At 36.1% G+C, this 15,990-nt stretch overlaps 1 protein-coding gene and 1 pseudogene across 1 annotated transcript; both read left to right on the top strand.

The window, feature by feature from the left end:
• Positions 1-945: 945 nt before the first annotated feature.
• LOC116124047 lies at positions 946-7,088 on the top strand (annotated as a pseudogene).
• A 5,411-nt stretch (positions 7,089-12,499) lies between these two features.
• LOC116124046 (flavanone 3-dioxygenase 3-like) lies at positions 12,500-15,657 on the top strand. Its single transcript, XM_031409760.1, has 3 exons — positions 12,500-12,526; positions 12,639-12,744; positions 15,092-15,657. Exons 1-3 carry the CDS (start codon positions 12,500-12,502, stop codon positions 15,655-15,657), a joined length of 699 nt encoding a protein of 232 aa, XP_031265620.1.
• The last annotated feature ends 333 nt before the right edge of the window (positions 15,658-15,990 follow it).

The following is a 15,990-nucleotide window of genomic DNA, read 5'->3' as shown; positions in this document are numbered from 1 at the left end:
TTTGTGTCCCGTTGCTCAGCTGCTCGAGTGATTTCCTCGACTTATGCAGGGATTGGACACGTGGACCTTTTCCAGCCTTTCGCTAATCTGGCGTATACCCACTAAACTGGCAGGAGCATGCCGCTAACGTTAGCATGCAACGTGGCTGTGTCTGAACGGGTACAGAACCTACCTAAGCTCTGATCATCCACGCTAACAAGGCTTGGCGCCAGTCCTACTTTTTCAGGCATAACATATATATTTCATAAAAAATTAAGAAAAATTCAAAACTTGCCTCTTGGGATGAACGCGCTTTTGGCGTAAAAACAACAAAATAGCAATAAACAGCTTATTTCTCTCCTGAAGTGTTCCTAGACTATGGTCCCTATACAAAGTTCCAACAAACTTACAAAACAAGTATAACCGTCATAAGCGATACTTTGCGGAATCCTTTAAATATCCAATTCTACATTTTTCGCCCAATCATATTTTCATTTTCTTTTTGTGTTTGATACTCCTCTTAAAGATATACTCATATCTAACATGGAAAACCATGAGAATTCAAGTTCATTAGCAATGGGAAAGAGCGCGCAGGAGATGGGCTTGCCATATGTACCGGAGTGCTACAAAATTCCATCTTCACATCGTCCAATTTTGACACCTGAGACAGTTGATATGCCTGTTATTAATTTTGCTAGGTTGAGGCGGAGTGAGGAACAATGATCAATGGTCATCAAAGAACTTAGAAATGCTTGTCGTCACATGGGTTTCTTTCAAGCAATTTGGTGGCTTTATTAATCTTCTATATTGTGTTATCTTTTAATTAGCATTGTATAATGATACATTGTGTGTTAACGAATTTTCATACAGATTGTGAGTCATGGAATTTGCCAATCAATACTAGATGAAGCGCTTTCTTCGACATTTGATTTTTTTAAGTTACCAGCAGAAGAGAAAGTGAAATTCATGTCTAACGATGTGTACAAGCCAGTCAGGTATGGCAGAAGCTTGAAGGATAGAATTGACAAAATCCAGTTCTGGAGGGTCTTCCTTAAGCATTATGCACATCCTCTTGATGACTAGATTGATTCATGGCCCCAGAATCCTCCTAATTATAGGTATGTTATACTAATTCTTAACTTAATTTTTCTCTCAAATTTCAACTATTAACCAGTTAAGCACATCTTGTTCATTCGTTCTCCAGATATTCTTAGGATATTTTTGGGCATCTTTCTTCTATTCTGCTTCGTCTCTGGTTCACACTTAATTTGGCGGCAGAAACTGTCAATCCCTTTTTTCACACAAAATTCAGAGGAAGCACCTACACTGCATTTAATATATCACGTTGTTAACATAAGCAATGACATGAGTCGTGAAATTTTTTTATTCCAAAATGCAATTACTAATCATACACAATGACATGACCTTGGTCCAGAAAAATATGTATGCCAAGTCCAGTGATTTGAAACTCATGCAAATTGCATGTGCTGTGTTAATAAAGCAGGAAAGAAGAAGACGAATTGTATTTTGGGAAAAATGAAGTCACTCTTTACTAATGCATTACTGTTTCTTTATATACAATAGTCAACTTATGAGTTAACTAACCAAATAGTAGCAATAAAACTAACTCAACAACAGCTAATTAACTAAACAGAAATTTAAATTACATAAATGTCCTGTATAGCTAATACCCGCTAATACCCCCCTCAAGTTGGAGGGTGATAAAGGTCTAGCACACCCAACTTGTGTAATAGGTGATGATGAGGAGTCTTTCCAAGGGCCTTAGTGAGAATATCAACTGGCTGCTCAGAGGAGGAAATATGCGCAGTAGTGATAAGGCCATTCTTGAGCTGCTCACGGACAATATGACAATCAATGTCAATGTGTTTGGTCCGCTCATGAAACATAGGATTAGAGACAATGTGATGGGCAGCTTGATTATCACAGTGAAGGGTGACTGGAAGCAAATTTGAGAAGCCAAGTTCTTTGAGTAATTGGACCAACCAGATGATTTCACAAACAGTAGAGGCCATAGCTCTATATTCGGCCTCAGAGGAAGACTTTGAAATAGTGGCTTGGCTCTTAGACTTCCAGGAAATGAGAGAAGAGCTAAGAAAGAGGCAAAAACCAGTAATGGATTTCCGTGTCATTAAGCAAGAACCCCAATCAGAGTCACTATATGCTGATAAACATAGAGTAGTATGGGCAGGAAAAAATAAACCAAGGCCAGGAGCTGATTTCACATATCTGACCACCTTTAGAGCTGCTGCCATATGGGATTGCTTGGGCTGATGCATAAACTGACTTAATAGGCCAACTGAGTAGCTAAGATCTGGCCTGGTCATACAAAGGTACAATAGTTTTCCTACCAATCTTTGATAAACAGTTGGATCCTCAAGGAGATGATCATGTTGTGCACTGTCAGAAGGAAACTGATGGTCATAAGCTGCTAAGGTAAGCTTAATATTGGACTCCATGGGAACCAAGGATGGTTTTGAACCTGATAAACCTGATTCTGAGATAAGTTCCAATGCATATTTACGCTGACAGATGCTAATTCCTTTAGATGATCGAGCTACTTCAAATCCTAGGAAATATCTCAATACACCTATTCTGGAAACCACCATCCAAAAGGGTTGTAGTCAGCTTAAAATTCCAGGCCCTAGAGGCCTGCTTCAACCCATATAAAGATTTATGAAGCTTGCATACAAGTTTCTCCCCCCTTGTTTTGGAAAACCTTGGGGTAAGGTCATGTAAATATCTTCTTGCAAGTCCCCTTGCAAGAAAGCATTGTCCACATCAAGTTGATAAAGTGGCCAACTATTTATAGAAGCCAAAGCCAAAAATGTCCGAACAGTAACCATTTTGACCACAGGAGAGAAAGTCTCTGCATAAACAATCCCAGCCTGCTGTGTATACCCCTTAGCAACCAAACGTACCTTGTATCTATCTAGAGTGCCATCAGCCTTGTATTTAAGTTTGTACACCCATTTGCAACCAATGGAAACATTTCCAGGGGGCAATGACACTAAAGACCAGGTGTGGTTAGTTTCTAATGCTTGAATTTCTTTTTGCATAGCATTCACCCAATTCTGATCCTTAGAGGCCTGTGTGAAAGTGGGAGGTTCTACTAAAGAAAGATTGGACAAGAAGGCTTTGTAGGAAGGGGACACATTAGCATAGGACACAAAATTGGTAATGGGATAATGAGAAACATTGGCTGTAGGATTATTATGGATTGTAGGGCAAATAAAATCTTGTGTCCAAATGGGAGGATTGGTAAGTCTACTAGATCTTCTAATAGGAGGTGCTGAAATTTGAGGATTATTGGGCACATGAGGAGTTGAATAAACTGGAACAGAACTAGGTGAAACAGTAGTGTCTATAGTCTGGACAGATGGAGAACCAAGACAGGGAGAAGAATTAGTTTGAGTGGAATCTGTAGAAGAAGAATGAACTGATTCTAGAACAAGAAAATCTGAATCTATGGGAAAAGGATTTGAGGAAGGAGTTAGCAAAGTGAAAGGAAACACATTCTCATGGAAAGAAACATCCCGGGAAACAAAGACAATGTGAGTGGATAAATTGTATAAAATATACCCTTTTTGTGTAAGAGAATACCCTAAGAATACTGAAGGTGTAGCTCTAGGATGCAATTTGTCTTTAGACGATAAGATTGTAGCATAGGCTAAACATCCAAAAACCTTAAAATGATCCAAAGATGGTGGTTTGGCAAAAAACTTGTCAAATGGTGACTGACCTTTAAGGACTGCAGTGGGCAGTCTGTTAATAATGTATACAGCAGTTTGGACGCAGTAACCCCAAAAATGAGTAGGAATGTTGGACTGAAATTTTAAAGCCCTAGCAACCTCCAAGATGTGCCTGTGCTTTCTCTTAACAATGCCATTTTGTTGAGGAGAATAAGCGCATGAACTTTGATGAAGGATGCCTTGACTAGTTAGGAGATCATGACAGGTTTTGTTAAAGAACTTTAAACCATTATCAGTTCTAATACATTTTGGGGTCAAACTATATTGTGTATGGACCATTTGAAAGAAATGTTTAATAGTAGAATAAGTGTCTGACTTGAATTGTATAAGAAACAACCAAGTAACCCTAGAGAAATCATCTACTATAGTGAGAAAATATCTTGTGTTGCCATGTGTAGGTGTTTTGTAGGGACCCCATACATCCATGTGTAGTAAATCAAAAATTTTCTGTGTTTGAGATGTACTATTTGGAAAAGGTATTCTAGTTTGTTTAGCTAGAGGACAGTTAGGACAGTTTATATCTGTTTTAGACTTTGACAGACTAGGATGAATAAGGGGCAAAACAGAATAAGAAGCATGCCCTAACCTTTTATGCCATAACTCAAAATGATTAGATGATGATAACGAAAGTAAAGAAACAGGCATTTTATTTAAATTCATTTCAAGAGGTACAATCTGTGATGACTCTACAGTATGGCAAATAGCCTTATTTAACTGTCCTAAATCTGATACAAAAGAAGAAATATTGGACTTTGCATCTTAAAAAAAATAAAGACCTTGCCTATGCTTACCAATCCCTTCAATTTGCCATTGCAAAGATCTTGAAGAGGAAAAATCAGGATAAAAGTAACAAACAATTGTTAGAGACAGCAAGTTTAGAGACTGAAAGTAAATTGTGATGGAAATCTGGAACATGCAGGACATTTGACAAGTGTAAAGTACTGTCCAGAACTACAGATCCTACGTGTTTACAATAAGTCTTTGTTTCATTAGGTAACCCTACAAGGTATTTTGTAGAAGGTTCTATAGTAGTGGATGATTGTAAGATAAAATGGTCAAATGTCATATGATCAGATGCTCCAGTATCAATTATCCAGCAACTTTTATCAAGAAGACATCAGGGCAACAGAATTACTGCCAGGTTTGCAGCTGGTGGAGAAACATTCTCCTTTCCTAGCAATTGAAGGATATGGTTGTATGCTCAGCAATCAAAATAGGACACAACCATTGACTCTGAATTCCCAGTGTTTGATCCCAAATTTCCAATATCCAATGGTTCCAAAGTTTGCACTTGATTAGCAGTGTTTTGACTTAGAGTTTCCTTTTCCTTTAGTAAATTGATAGTCAGGTGGATAACCATGTAGCTTGTAACAATTGTCACGTTGTGTCCAGGAATATGGCAAAATTCACATTCAATAAGGTTTTTTTCCCTTATATTTTTGGCCCTGACTCTGATTTTTTTCATTTCCAGTATGATTGGCATAAAGTGCAGTACTATCTCTGGATTCAAACTCATTCCTGCCAATATTTTTGGCTTATACTTGATGACTATTGAATAAGCCTGTTGACACTCGGTAAAGGATTCATCAGCAAGATTTGGCTTCGAACCATTGAATAAGACATTTAACCCCATTAAAAACTGCAATAGCTTCTGCTGATTTAAGTGCTCCAAATATGCCTTTGCTGAGACACTATCAGGTGCAGGGAGACTGACCAAAGAATCCAGTTATCCCACAATGACTTGAGTTTGCGTAGTAGCTAGTACTGTATTAGTTCCTTGAGTCAGATTAGAAATTTCTCGATGTAATCCAAAAACTCTAGTCCGATTCACTTTGTTATACTGCTCCTTCAAATCTTGCCAGACTTGTGCAGCATTCGTGGAGTAATATACCATTAAAGATCTCCTTTGAAATTGAATTAAAAATCCATGCAAGTACAATGAGTTGCATCTCTCCATTGCGGAACCAAGCTAGAAGTACAGTCGATTTTGTGCAAGTACCATTAACAAATCCAAGTTTGTTTTTGGCACAAAGAAGACTGTCATGGCTCGACTCCAAATGTTGTAATTATCAGTTCCAACGAGTTGCTCAGAGACCAGTACAGAGCCTGGTGTATTCGATGGATGAACATACAAGGGCGAATGGAGATCAAATCGTCTGAATAGTTACTTCTTCTGTCGATGGCCATATCAGTTAACCAATACCAAAATTGATTGTTCCAAAATCAAATTCAAGTAGAAATCAGCAAAGAATTCAGGTTGAATCAAACCTAAATCAAGATTTTGAGCTAAAACAAAAAACCTAAAATCCAAGATTTCGAACTAGAAATTCAAGAAATGAAAGAAGAAAATCAGGTTTTAAGCTTGAGTGAGCTTGGCTGAAGTAAAGAGAAGCTATTCGATTTGACCCATTTCCAGATTAAGAGTGCTCTGATACCATGTAACAAAGCAGGAAAAAAGAGAAGACGAATTGTATTTTGGGAAAATGAAAGTCACTCTTTACTAATGCATTACTGTTTCTTTATATACAATAGTCAACTTATGAGTTAACTAACTAAACAGTAGCAATAAAACTAACTCAACAACAGTTAATTAACTAAACAGAAATTTAAATACACAAATGTCCTGTATAGCTAATTCCCGCTAATATGCTGACAAGAGAGAAATTGGGATAAGCTGATTCTTCAATTCCCTTTCTCACTTGTCCCATACAAAGTGCATGAAAAAAGAAAAATATTGGCATGTTGACTTGAATGGTCACCTTTTTCAAACTTTGTTTCAGGGCATTATTGCGTAGAAGTGAGGAAATTAGCCTTGGAATTAATGGGTGCAATTACTGAGAGCCTCGGAATTGTTCCAACTATTTAGCCAAAAAAATCAATGAAGGAATGAAAGTAATGACAGTCAATTGTTATCCACCGTGCGCACAACCAGATATCGCACTAGGTTTGCCACCGCATTCGGATATAGCTGCTTCACCATTCTTCTTCAGAGCTCGCCGGGTCTCCAAATTGGACTCAAAAAATGGCAAATGGAAATCGGTTCCTGAAGTTCATGGTGCCCTAGAAGTCCATTTTGGAGACCATATTGAAGTGCTAAGCAAGGGCATTACAAGAGTGTTGTGCATAGGGCGACTCTGAATAGTGAAAGGACTAGAATATCGCTTGCTAGTTTACATAGTTTGGAGTTGGAAGAGAAAATGGAAACGGCTAAAGAGCTAGTGGATGAACAAAATCCGAAGAGATATAAAGAGAGTAGCGTCAAGGTTTTCTGAATTTTATCTCCAGAATGACATTGGTGAGGGGAAAACTTTAATGGATACACTGAAGATGAAGAATTAAATAATAACTACTCATATGCTTGATCTGAGTCTCTGTTATTTCCTTCTCTATTTCCGCTCATATATATATATATAATAATAATATATATAATATTATTATATGTTGTGTGGTTTTGTCGAGAGAATGGGAACAAAGCAGCATCTATGAGAGTCCAAACGTAAAATGTTTGTATTTATTTATTCTTTTGGAGTCAACTGTTATGTCTAGTTGCAACAAGCGGACGATCTTAGGATTTTAAGATTTAAGGTGTTGTTGTCCTCTGTTTGTATTCCCCTGTTCAATATATAAAATGTATTAATGGCAGTCTTTTTATTTAACCACTCTTTTTCTTTTGTTTTTTATTTTTACTGATGATTCCATTAACTTGTCGGTAAAGACTTGGAATTGAGCCACAACCAGCTTTATTGAACTTAACTGCCAATTTAATTAAAAAACATAGTATATAAATAGGTAGTTCACGCAATTTTAATTTTGGAGATTATGTTAGAAAGTATAAAAAATCCTATAGGAATTCTCAGGTGAAAAATTAACAAGGGAAAAATTTTCATTCAAGTTTCTTTGAACTATTAAATTAGAATCAAATGAAGGATAGATTAATTTATTTCTCATTTTAAGTCAGAATTGGATATAATATCCTGAACCAAATTGATGTCTAATAATGTCTTTTAAGGAACTAAATCTTCCTCTGTCTACGAAGATTCTATTACGCTTAGTAAAGATAATAAAAGACCTTGGAAAGGGACACGTGCCCTGCCCTTGGTTCTGCACCTTTTCACTGAATTTATTTAGTAGGCAACTAGACAGGAGACATTTAAATAGAAATCATATAATTAGTTTATGTTTGATCATGATTAAGATAAATCTCATACGAAATTTTTATAAATGATATAATTGTGTAGGAAGTATGGACTACTTGGCAAAGTGCGGCCTGCACAACGAGTTGCACGAGCAAGCCAAAGGGAAGGAGTCGAAGAGAGGTCAACCAAACTCGAGCTTGTTGATCAAGCTTAACTTCGGAGATCTGATATGATGAAGTACTGCATGCAGGGGACTGAACCCCTTGCCTTTTGCATGCAAATGAGCGCTCTACCGTCTGAGCTACGTTTCCCTGGTTATAGTTCACTTTTGATTTCGTTAAATTTGATTTTTAATTGTTAATTGCAAAAGTTGATATAAATCATTCACTGAAAATAATCTTTTGAATTTTTAGACATTACCATCCTATTTTCTTTTTCAATTCTTTATTCAAATTCTAATGTTTCAAGATATAAAACAAATTCATATATATCTTATACTTTCTAGGCATACTTGGGTTAGAGAAATGAGGAAAAAAAATTCAAAGGAAAGAAATTGTAGCTCATATATATACCTTGTGCATCTTTTAAATGCAAAATTTCATTTGAAGATTTTCCATATAGCTCTTCTCTATTATCTGAATAAGGAAACCATTTTAACCGAAATCTAATCAGTTATAACGTCTGTCATTTAGGATGTTGTGAAGATATCATTTCACAACCAAACAGCAATTTGATGATCAAAGAAAAATTGATTGCATAAGCGTAGTGACAAACATTGTTATTATGATAATGGGATTATAAACGCAAGAATGAATTCAAAATATAGAGTTGAAGTAGATATTTAAAAATGGATAGAATAAACAATTCATGTGGAGATTATATTGGTTAATTATCATGAATCCAAAGCTTTTTAAAAACTTTAATAACAAACTCTAGGGGAAGTTTTAATAATTTATAGGCCATTCTGAATAAAAGATGCAGTCATCAATTCTTACGAGAGGCCACAATTAAAAAAAAAGAAAAAAATCCTATTAAACAGGACCTATATTTAATGTAAAACTCGTAAAAACCTAGTAAAACCTCACAAAATGATCAATTGAGTTTTCGTTATAACTAGATTACAAATACCATGGAATCCGTCTTATCTTTATATATACATAAAGTATGATAATTTGATGAATACTTTTCGCTCAACTTGCAACTGTACATGAGAGCTAGCTGTGTAGCTCTATGTCGGAGGAACTTATAATAAGAATAGTGAAAGCCGCAAGAGAAGCCACAACAGTCGTTTTAACTACTTAGTCAGTAGACAAGCAATGCATGAGCCAAAACCAGTCTGTTTAATAATCAGCTAGCATTTCCAATTGAAGTAGACCCAATACATACTCCCTGGCCACTGGCCATTAATATATTTCTCACCAAACACCTATGACCAGATTCAACCAGTTTATATATTTAGATTAATCCCCCATATTCTGCATAAAGTGCTCATGTTTTCTAGCTCCAGTTTTTTGGCCTTCATAAAAGAATCATGTTAAAGTTCTGCTGCTTTGTTTTTATTACTATTATACGATATATTTTTAATTTGTTATCATGAGAAACATTGAACCTTCTACCTCCGGCCTTTCTTGTGGATGTGACACGATCTTTGTTTCTAATCTGTAGTCGATACAAAGTTAACCTTCATATGTGAACTGTGCCAATTAGCTAGTCTATAAATACTCTTCCCAAATCTTTCCATGAATCATATATTTTCTTCTGCGAAGACAAATTCGATCCATTTGTCTAAGATATTCATATTTTGAATGGAAAAAGAGAAGAGTTCTAGCTCATTCTAACAGGCAAAAGCGCCCAAGAAGGGGCTCATAAACTTAATGTTTTATATACCATGCATCATCTAATATCAGATTTCAAGTTTTTCTACATGCAACTTGATGATAACAGATCTATTTTCTACATTTAATGTCAGGTTGTAATTTTGCGGCAGTAAGTGTCCATACATTCAATTTAAAATAAAAGCAATAAATGCACCCGCATGTGTGAATAGATACTTTTTATATATGTTATTTAGTCAATAAATTAGAGCGCCGCCAGGTGAATCAGGATCATAAAGGCTATGGACATCCATCAGGATAACGTATTGTCATCAAATGGACTTTTTATATTTTAAAATGTAGTATATTTATTATATTATCGCATGCAATTGCTTATAACAGGATAACATGAGACTAAATATCTCCATGTACCAAAATCCTTCTTTGTGAGTTTTTCAATGTCACTGTCACATGAGTAACATTCCATTGCATGCATGTGAATATTATATATAAAAAAATCACAAGTCATTGTTCTTGTCACTTCTTCTACATGTATTTATTTCTGTAAATTTCCTTGTTTTAGGGAAAGAATGGGAAAATATTACGTGAAGTAGAGAAAACTAGCATTGGAGCTAATGGTGGCGATTACAGAAAGTCTTGGATTAGGTCCCACATATTTAGGAAACAAAATAGATGACGAAATGCAAGTAATGGCAGTCAATTGTTACCTACCGTGCCCAAAACCACATATTGCACTTGGGTTGCCTCCCACATTCAGTTTATAGTTGCTTCACAATAGTTCTCCAGAGCTCACCAGGACTCCCAAATTTGCTCACATGATAATATGTGGATAATAAGTCGTTTATAATACTCGCATTTCATATCGGTTTTTAAATTGCAAAGGATATTTCTGTACAAATTACACCCCCTTAAATTATCGAAAGTTGAGAAACTCCTTCACTTCTTCTTGAAGCTTCTAATTTTTTAACAATTGAAAACATGACTAGAATTTTTATTAGAGGGGTAATTAGATTATATGGGTACAATTTATGTTGTAGGTTAAAATGGTAAATGAATATGATATAATGCAAATGTTAAATAATACTCCCTTGTTTCGAAATAAAAATCGTTTTAGCCTTATAAATTTTTTCCAAATAAATGTTGTTTGGTCAAATGCAATCCTCTCTCTCTTCTCGAAGTATGCCCATGTCTCCTCTCTCTCTTCCCTCGCCTCTTTCTCTCTCTTCTCTCCTCTCTTTCTCTTTTCTTTAAAAGCCATAACACAATTTTTCCATCAATCAACATTGTTTTTTTCTTCATTCCATTTCCCGTGCACTTTCAGGGGGAGGAGCAAAGAAAAAAAAATTTACATTAAAAAATTAGTTTATAAAAAGCGTACAATGACTTAAAACGACTTTATTTCAAAAATAGAAGAGTACTTTTATTGGTTGATAAGTGTGTAAGTCATTTGTCTATTGTCAATTGGGATTAGCTTGTTTTCTAACATAATAATTAGAGTGGGTGACTCGAGGAAAGGAAAGAGAATGTTGATGTCCTCAAGTATCTTGAAAGTTTAGGGTATTGATTGAAAGAATTCAATCTTTATTGGTCTTAAAAAACTAGAGAGAAGAAGGTGAAATATAGGGTTTAAGATATTAAATATTAAGATCATTATGAACGTAAGAGTATAGTTCTTTGGGGTGACAAATAAGTTCGCCAGGACAACGTAATAAATGCAAGTCGGCAAATTCAGAAGATATTCAACATGAGATTTGTGCCTTAAGCATTAAATGCTCCAAAATAAACAAAGCGCTGCCTAATTGGGAGCTTATAAGGAGTCAAGATTCTCCACTTTTTCCTTTGGAGGTGGCAGTAACCGAGAGAAAAGGCAACAGAGGGGAAATTGAGAGGGAAATAGAATAGAGAAGAAAAAAAAAGGTTTTTTTTGCACTTTTCTTTTGTGCCGTGTGTTTTTTAATTCGATTTGTTTGTAGCCCACAAGGCTATATTTCTTAGGTTTTATACCAGTTTGTTTAATAATCTCTGCGATTAATGTCTAATCAAATAGTCAAAGTCAGTCTTTTTATCGATGAGATCTTATCTTTTTCTAAGTTGGGGGCGTATAGATGTACGCTTAACACACAGTTCAGATGGTCAAAGTTAGTCTCCCCAAGCCAAATTTAATTTGTAGAACAGTATTAATATTATATATTCAAGGATTTTTCTTCTCTGAATGTTATGTCAAAATGACGTGATACGACTTACTTTAGATAGGATTTGTATTTTATCTTCACCTGTTATAGCATTCATATGTCTTGTTTAAAAGTTTTATTGTTTTCTTTTTAGCAAACGACATGTTCCCATCGAAGTTTCACTACCTCTGGTTATATTTATTCATGATTCAAACCCTTAAACTAACTATGTTAATTAATTTGAATTCTGACTTGTCTATTACATCCGCCCTTCACTTTTTGTTTCCTCCACACATCCACAATCACCATCCAGCCACCGCCAGCACTAGCTGCTGGCGTTTTCAACCTTATTCGGCTATTTTTCAACACAAATCACCTCCAACCTCTTCCTTGTAATTCCTGCACCAAAACCCACAAAATCCTTCACCGTTGCACCCTTCAATCGTTGGAAAACAGCATGTGCGTGGGCGTGACTTTGAATGAAGATTTTGGGCTGATGGATGATAACTAGTGGCCAAAGAACGCACAACAAAGACGAGGATGGGCGTCAAAAAAAAAAAAGGATTAAAAAATGTTGAAAAAGGGCGAAAAAAAGCTATCACACGGCAATGGGAATGGAACTTGGGCAGCAAACTGTGAGTGATGACGACCGATGAGAGGTTGGGGTTTGCAGAGGCGATGAAGGGGATTCAACTGGTGGCTTTGGGGTGAATTTTCAATGAGGGAATTGTCTGGAATTTCACAAAGTTGGGAGAAAACGCAAATGCCAAGGGGGCTGTTTTCCGACTATCGGAAGGTGCAACGGTGAAGGAGTTTGGTAGGTTTTGGTGTAGGGGTTACAAGGAAGAGGTTGGCTGTGATTTTGGGTGAAAAATTAGCCGGAACAAGGCTAAAAACACTGGCAGCTGGGTTGTGGTGGTGGTTGGATGGTGATGGTGATGGTGATGGTGATGGTGATGGTGATGGTGATGATGGCTACGTGGAGAAAAATAAAAAGTGAAGGGTATGATGGTAATAGCATAAGTCAAAATTCAAAATTAACTAATTGTGTTAATTTAAGGTATGAATCTAGAATTTAGGGGTGAGCGGTTCCGGGTCCCCTGCATTTTCCGGGAGAACCGAAACCGAAACCGCACAGTGCAGGTTCTCAAAAAAAGGAATCGGAACCGGAACCGCACAGTGCATGTTCTTCAATTCAAGGAACCGAAGCCTAAAATGCAGGTTCCGATTCCTTTTCAGGGTACCCTGTAAAAAATCAATTACCCCCCTACTAGTTTAAAAAATAACAAAAACACCTTATAAGTTTACAAATACACCCCTAACAAATTTTTATTATTCATTCATTTGTGTCCAATGTAACTCATAACCTGTAATCTCTAAGCAACACTTGAATTGTTAATCATTTAATTAAGTATTGTAATACTGTTTATAATAGAATATTATAATTAATTAAATAATCATACCATAAATTTATAATATAATGTTATAATAATTTGATTAAGTATTGTGTAAATTAGTAAATTACTAATGTTTATANTTGCAGCTGGTGGAGAAACATTCTCCTTTCCTAGCAATTGAAGGATATGGTTGTATTGCTCAGCAATCAAAATAGGACCAACCATTGACTCTGAATTCCCAGTGTTTGATCCCAAATTTCCAATATCCAATGGTTCCAAAGTTTGCACTTGATTAGCAGTGGCTTTTGACTTAGAGTTTCCTTTTCCTTTAGTAAATTGATAGTCAGGTGGATAACCATGTAGCTTGTAACAATTGTCACGTTTGTGTCCAGGAATATGGCAAAATTCACATTCAATATAAGGTTTTTTTCCCTTATATTTTTGGCCCTGACTCTGATTTTTTTCATTTCCAGTATGATTGGCATAAAGTGCAGTACTTATCTCTGGATTCAAACTCATTCCTGCCAATATTTTCTGGCTTTCATCTTGATTGACTATTGAATAAGCCTGTTTGACACTCGGTAAAGGATTCATCAGCAAGATTTGGCTTCGAACCATTGAATAAGACTCATTTAACTCCATTAAAAACTGCAATAGCTTTTGCTGATTTAAGTGCTCCAAATATGCCTTTGCTGAGACACTATCAGGTGCAGGGAGACTGACCAAAGAATCCAGTTCATCCCACAATGACTTGAGTTTGCTGTAGTAGCTAGCTACTGTATTAGTTCCTTGAGTCAGATTAGAAATTTCTCGATGTAATCCAAAAACTCTAGTCCGATTCACTTTGTTATACTGCTCCTTCAAATCTTGCCAGACTTGTGCAGCATTCGTGGAGTAAACTATACCATTAAAGATCTCCTTTGAAATTGAATTAAAAATCCATGCAAGTACTAATGAGTTGCATCTCTCCCATTGCGGAACCAAGCTAGAATGTACAGTCGATTTTGTGCAAGTACCATTAACAAATCCAAGTTTGTTTTTGGCACAAAGAGAGACTGTCATGGCTCGACTCCAAATGTTGTAATTATCAGTTCCAACGAGTTGCTCAGAGACCAGTACAGAGCCTGGTGTATTCGATGGATGAACATACAAGGGCGAATTGGAATCAATCGTCTGAATAGTTACTTCTTCTGTCGATGTTGCCATATCAGTTAACCAATACCAAAATTGATTGTTCCAAAATCAAATTCAAGTAGAAATCAGCAAAGAATTCAGGTTGAATCAAACCTAAATCAAGATTTTGAGCTAAAACAAAAAACCTAAAATCCAAGATTTCGAACTAGAAATTCAAGAAATGAAAGAAGAAAATCAGGTTTTAAGCTTGAGTGAGCTTGGCTGAAGTAAAGAGAAGCTATTCGATTTGACCCATTTCCCAGATTAAGAGTGCTCTGATACCATGTTAACAAAGCAGGAAAGAAGAAGACGAATTGTATTTTGGGAAAAATGAAAGTCACTCTTTACTAATGCATTACTGTTTCTTTATATACAATAGTCAACTTATGAGTTAACTAACTAAACAGTAGCAATAAAACTAACTCAACAACAGTTAATTAACTAAACAGAAATTTAAATTACACAAATGTCCTGTATAGCTAATTCCCGCTAATATGCTGACACGAGAGAAATTGGGATAAGCTGATTCTTCAATTCCCTTTCTCACTTGTCACATTACAAAGTGCATGAAAAAAGAAAAATATTGGCATGTTGACTTGACTTGGTCACCTTTTTCAAACTTTGTTTCAGGGCATTATTGCGTAGAAGTGAGGAAATTAGCCTTGGAATTAATGGGTGCAATTACTGAGAGCCTCGGAATTGTTCCAACCTATTTAGCCAAAAAAATCAATGAAGGAATGAAAGTAATGACAGTCAATTGTTATCCACCGTGCGCACAACCAGATATCGCACTAGGTTTGCCACCGCATTCGGATTATAGCTGCTTCACCATTCTTCTTCAGAGCTCGCCGGGTCTCCAAATTTTGGACTCAAAAAATGGCAAATGGAAATCGGTTCCTGAAGTTCATGGTGCCCTAGAAGTCCATTTTGGAGACCATATTGAAGTGCTAAGCAAGGGCATTTACAAGAGTGTTGTGCATAGGGCGACTCTGAATAGTGAAAGGACTAGAATATCGCTTGCTAGTTTACATAGTTTGGAGTTGGAAGAGAAAATGGAAACGGCTAAAGAGCTAGTGGATGAACAAAATCCGAAGAGATATAAAGAGAGTAGCGTCAAGGATTTTCTGAATTTTATCTCCAAGAATGACATTGGTGAGGGGAAAACTTTAATGGATACACTGAAGATGAAGAATTAAATAATAACTACTCATATGCTTGATCTGAGTCTCTGTTATTTCCTTCTCTATTTCCGCTCATATATATATATATATATATACATATATAACAACTCCCATAATCTCACTACAACCCTAATTGACTCTCATCATTATTTTCTTCTTCTTGCAAATTCAGAATGGTGAAGATAAAAGTTCACTATCTCTCTCTCTCTTCAGAGTCATTCATCTAATTCACACGGAGCCACTGGCACTGCCACCGCCGGCAAGAGTATTCGTTTTCCATGCCACCCAAGTAAAGCCGGAACCAAACCCAACACAAAAATCAACAAAAACTTTGAATCGGTTGGAAGA

The sequence above is a fragment of the Pistacia vera genome, unplaced genomic scaffold, assembly GCF_008641045.1.
Source record: "Pistacia vera cultivar Batoury unplaced genomic scaffold, PisVer_v2 Contig147, whole genome shotgun sequence".
NCBI classification, from domain to species: Eukaryota; Viridiplantae; Streptophyta; class Magnoliopsida; order Sapindales; family Anacardiaceae; genus Pistacia; species Pistacia vera.
Note: the sequence above shows the minus strand (reverse complement) of the source record. Positions and strands in the feature narration are given on the sequence as shown.

Coding starts and splice junctions, on each gene's coding strand:
- LOC116124046 (XM_031409760.1), top strand. CDS start 12,500: ATGGGAATGGAACTTGGGCAGCAAACT. Junction 12,527..12,638: donor TGGAACTTGGGCAGCAAACT/GTGAGTGATGAC, acceptor AATTTCACAAAG/TTGGGAGAAAACGCAAATGC. Junction 12,745..15,091: donor GGGTTACAAGGAAGAGGTTG/GCTGTGATTTTG, acceptor ACTTTGTTTCAG/GGCATTATTGCGTAGAAGTG.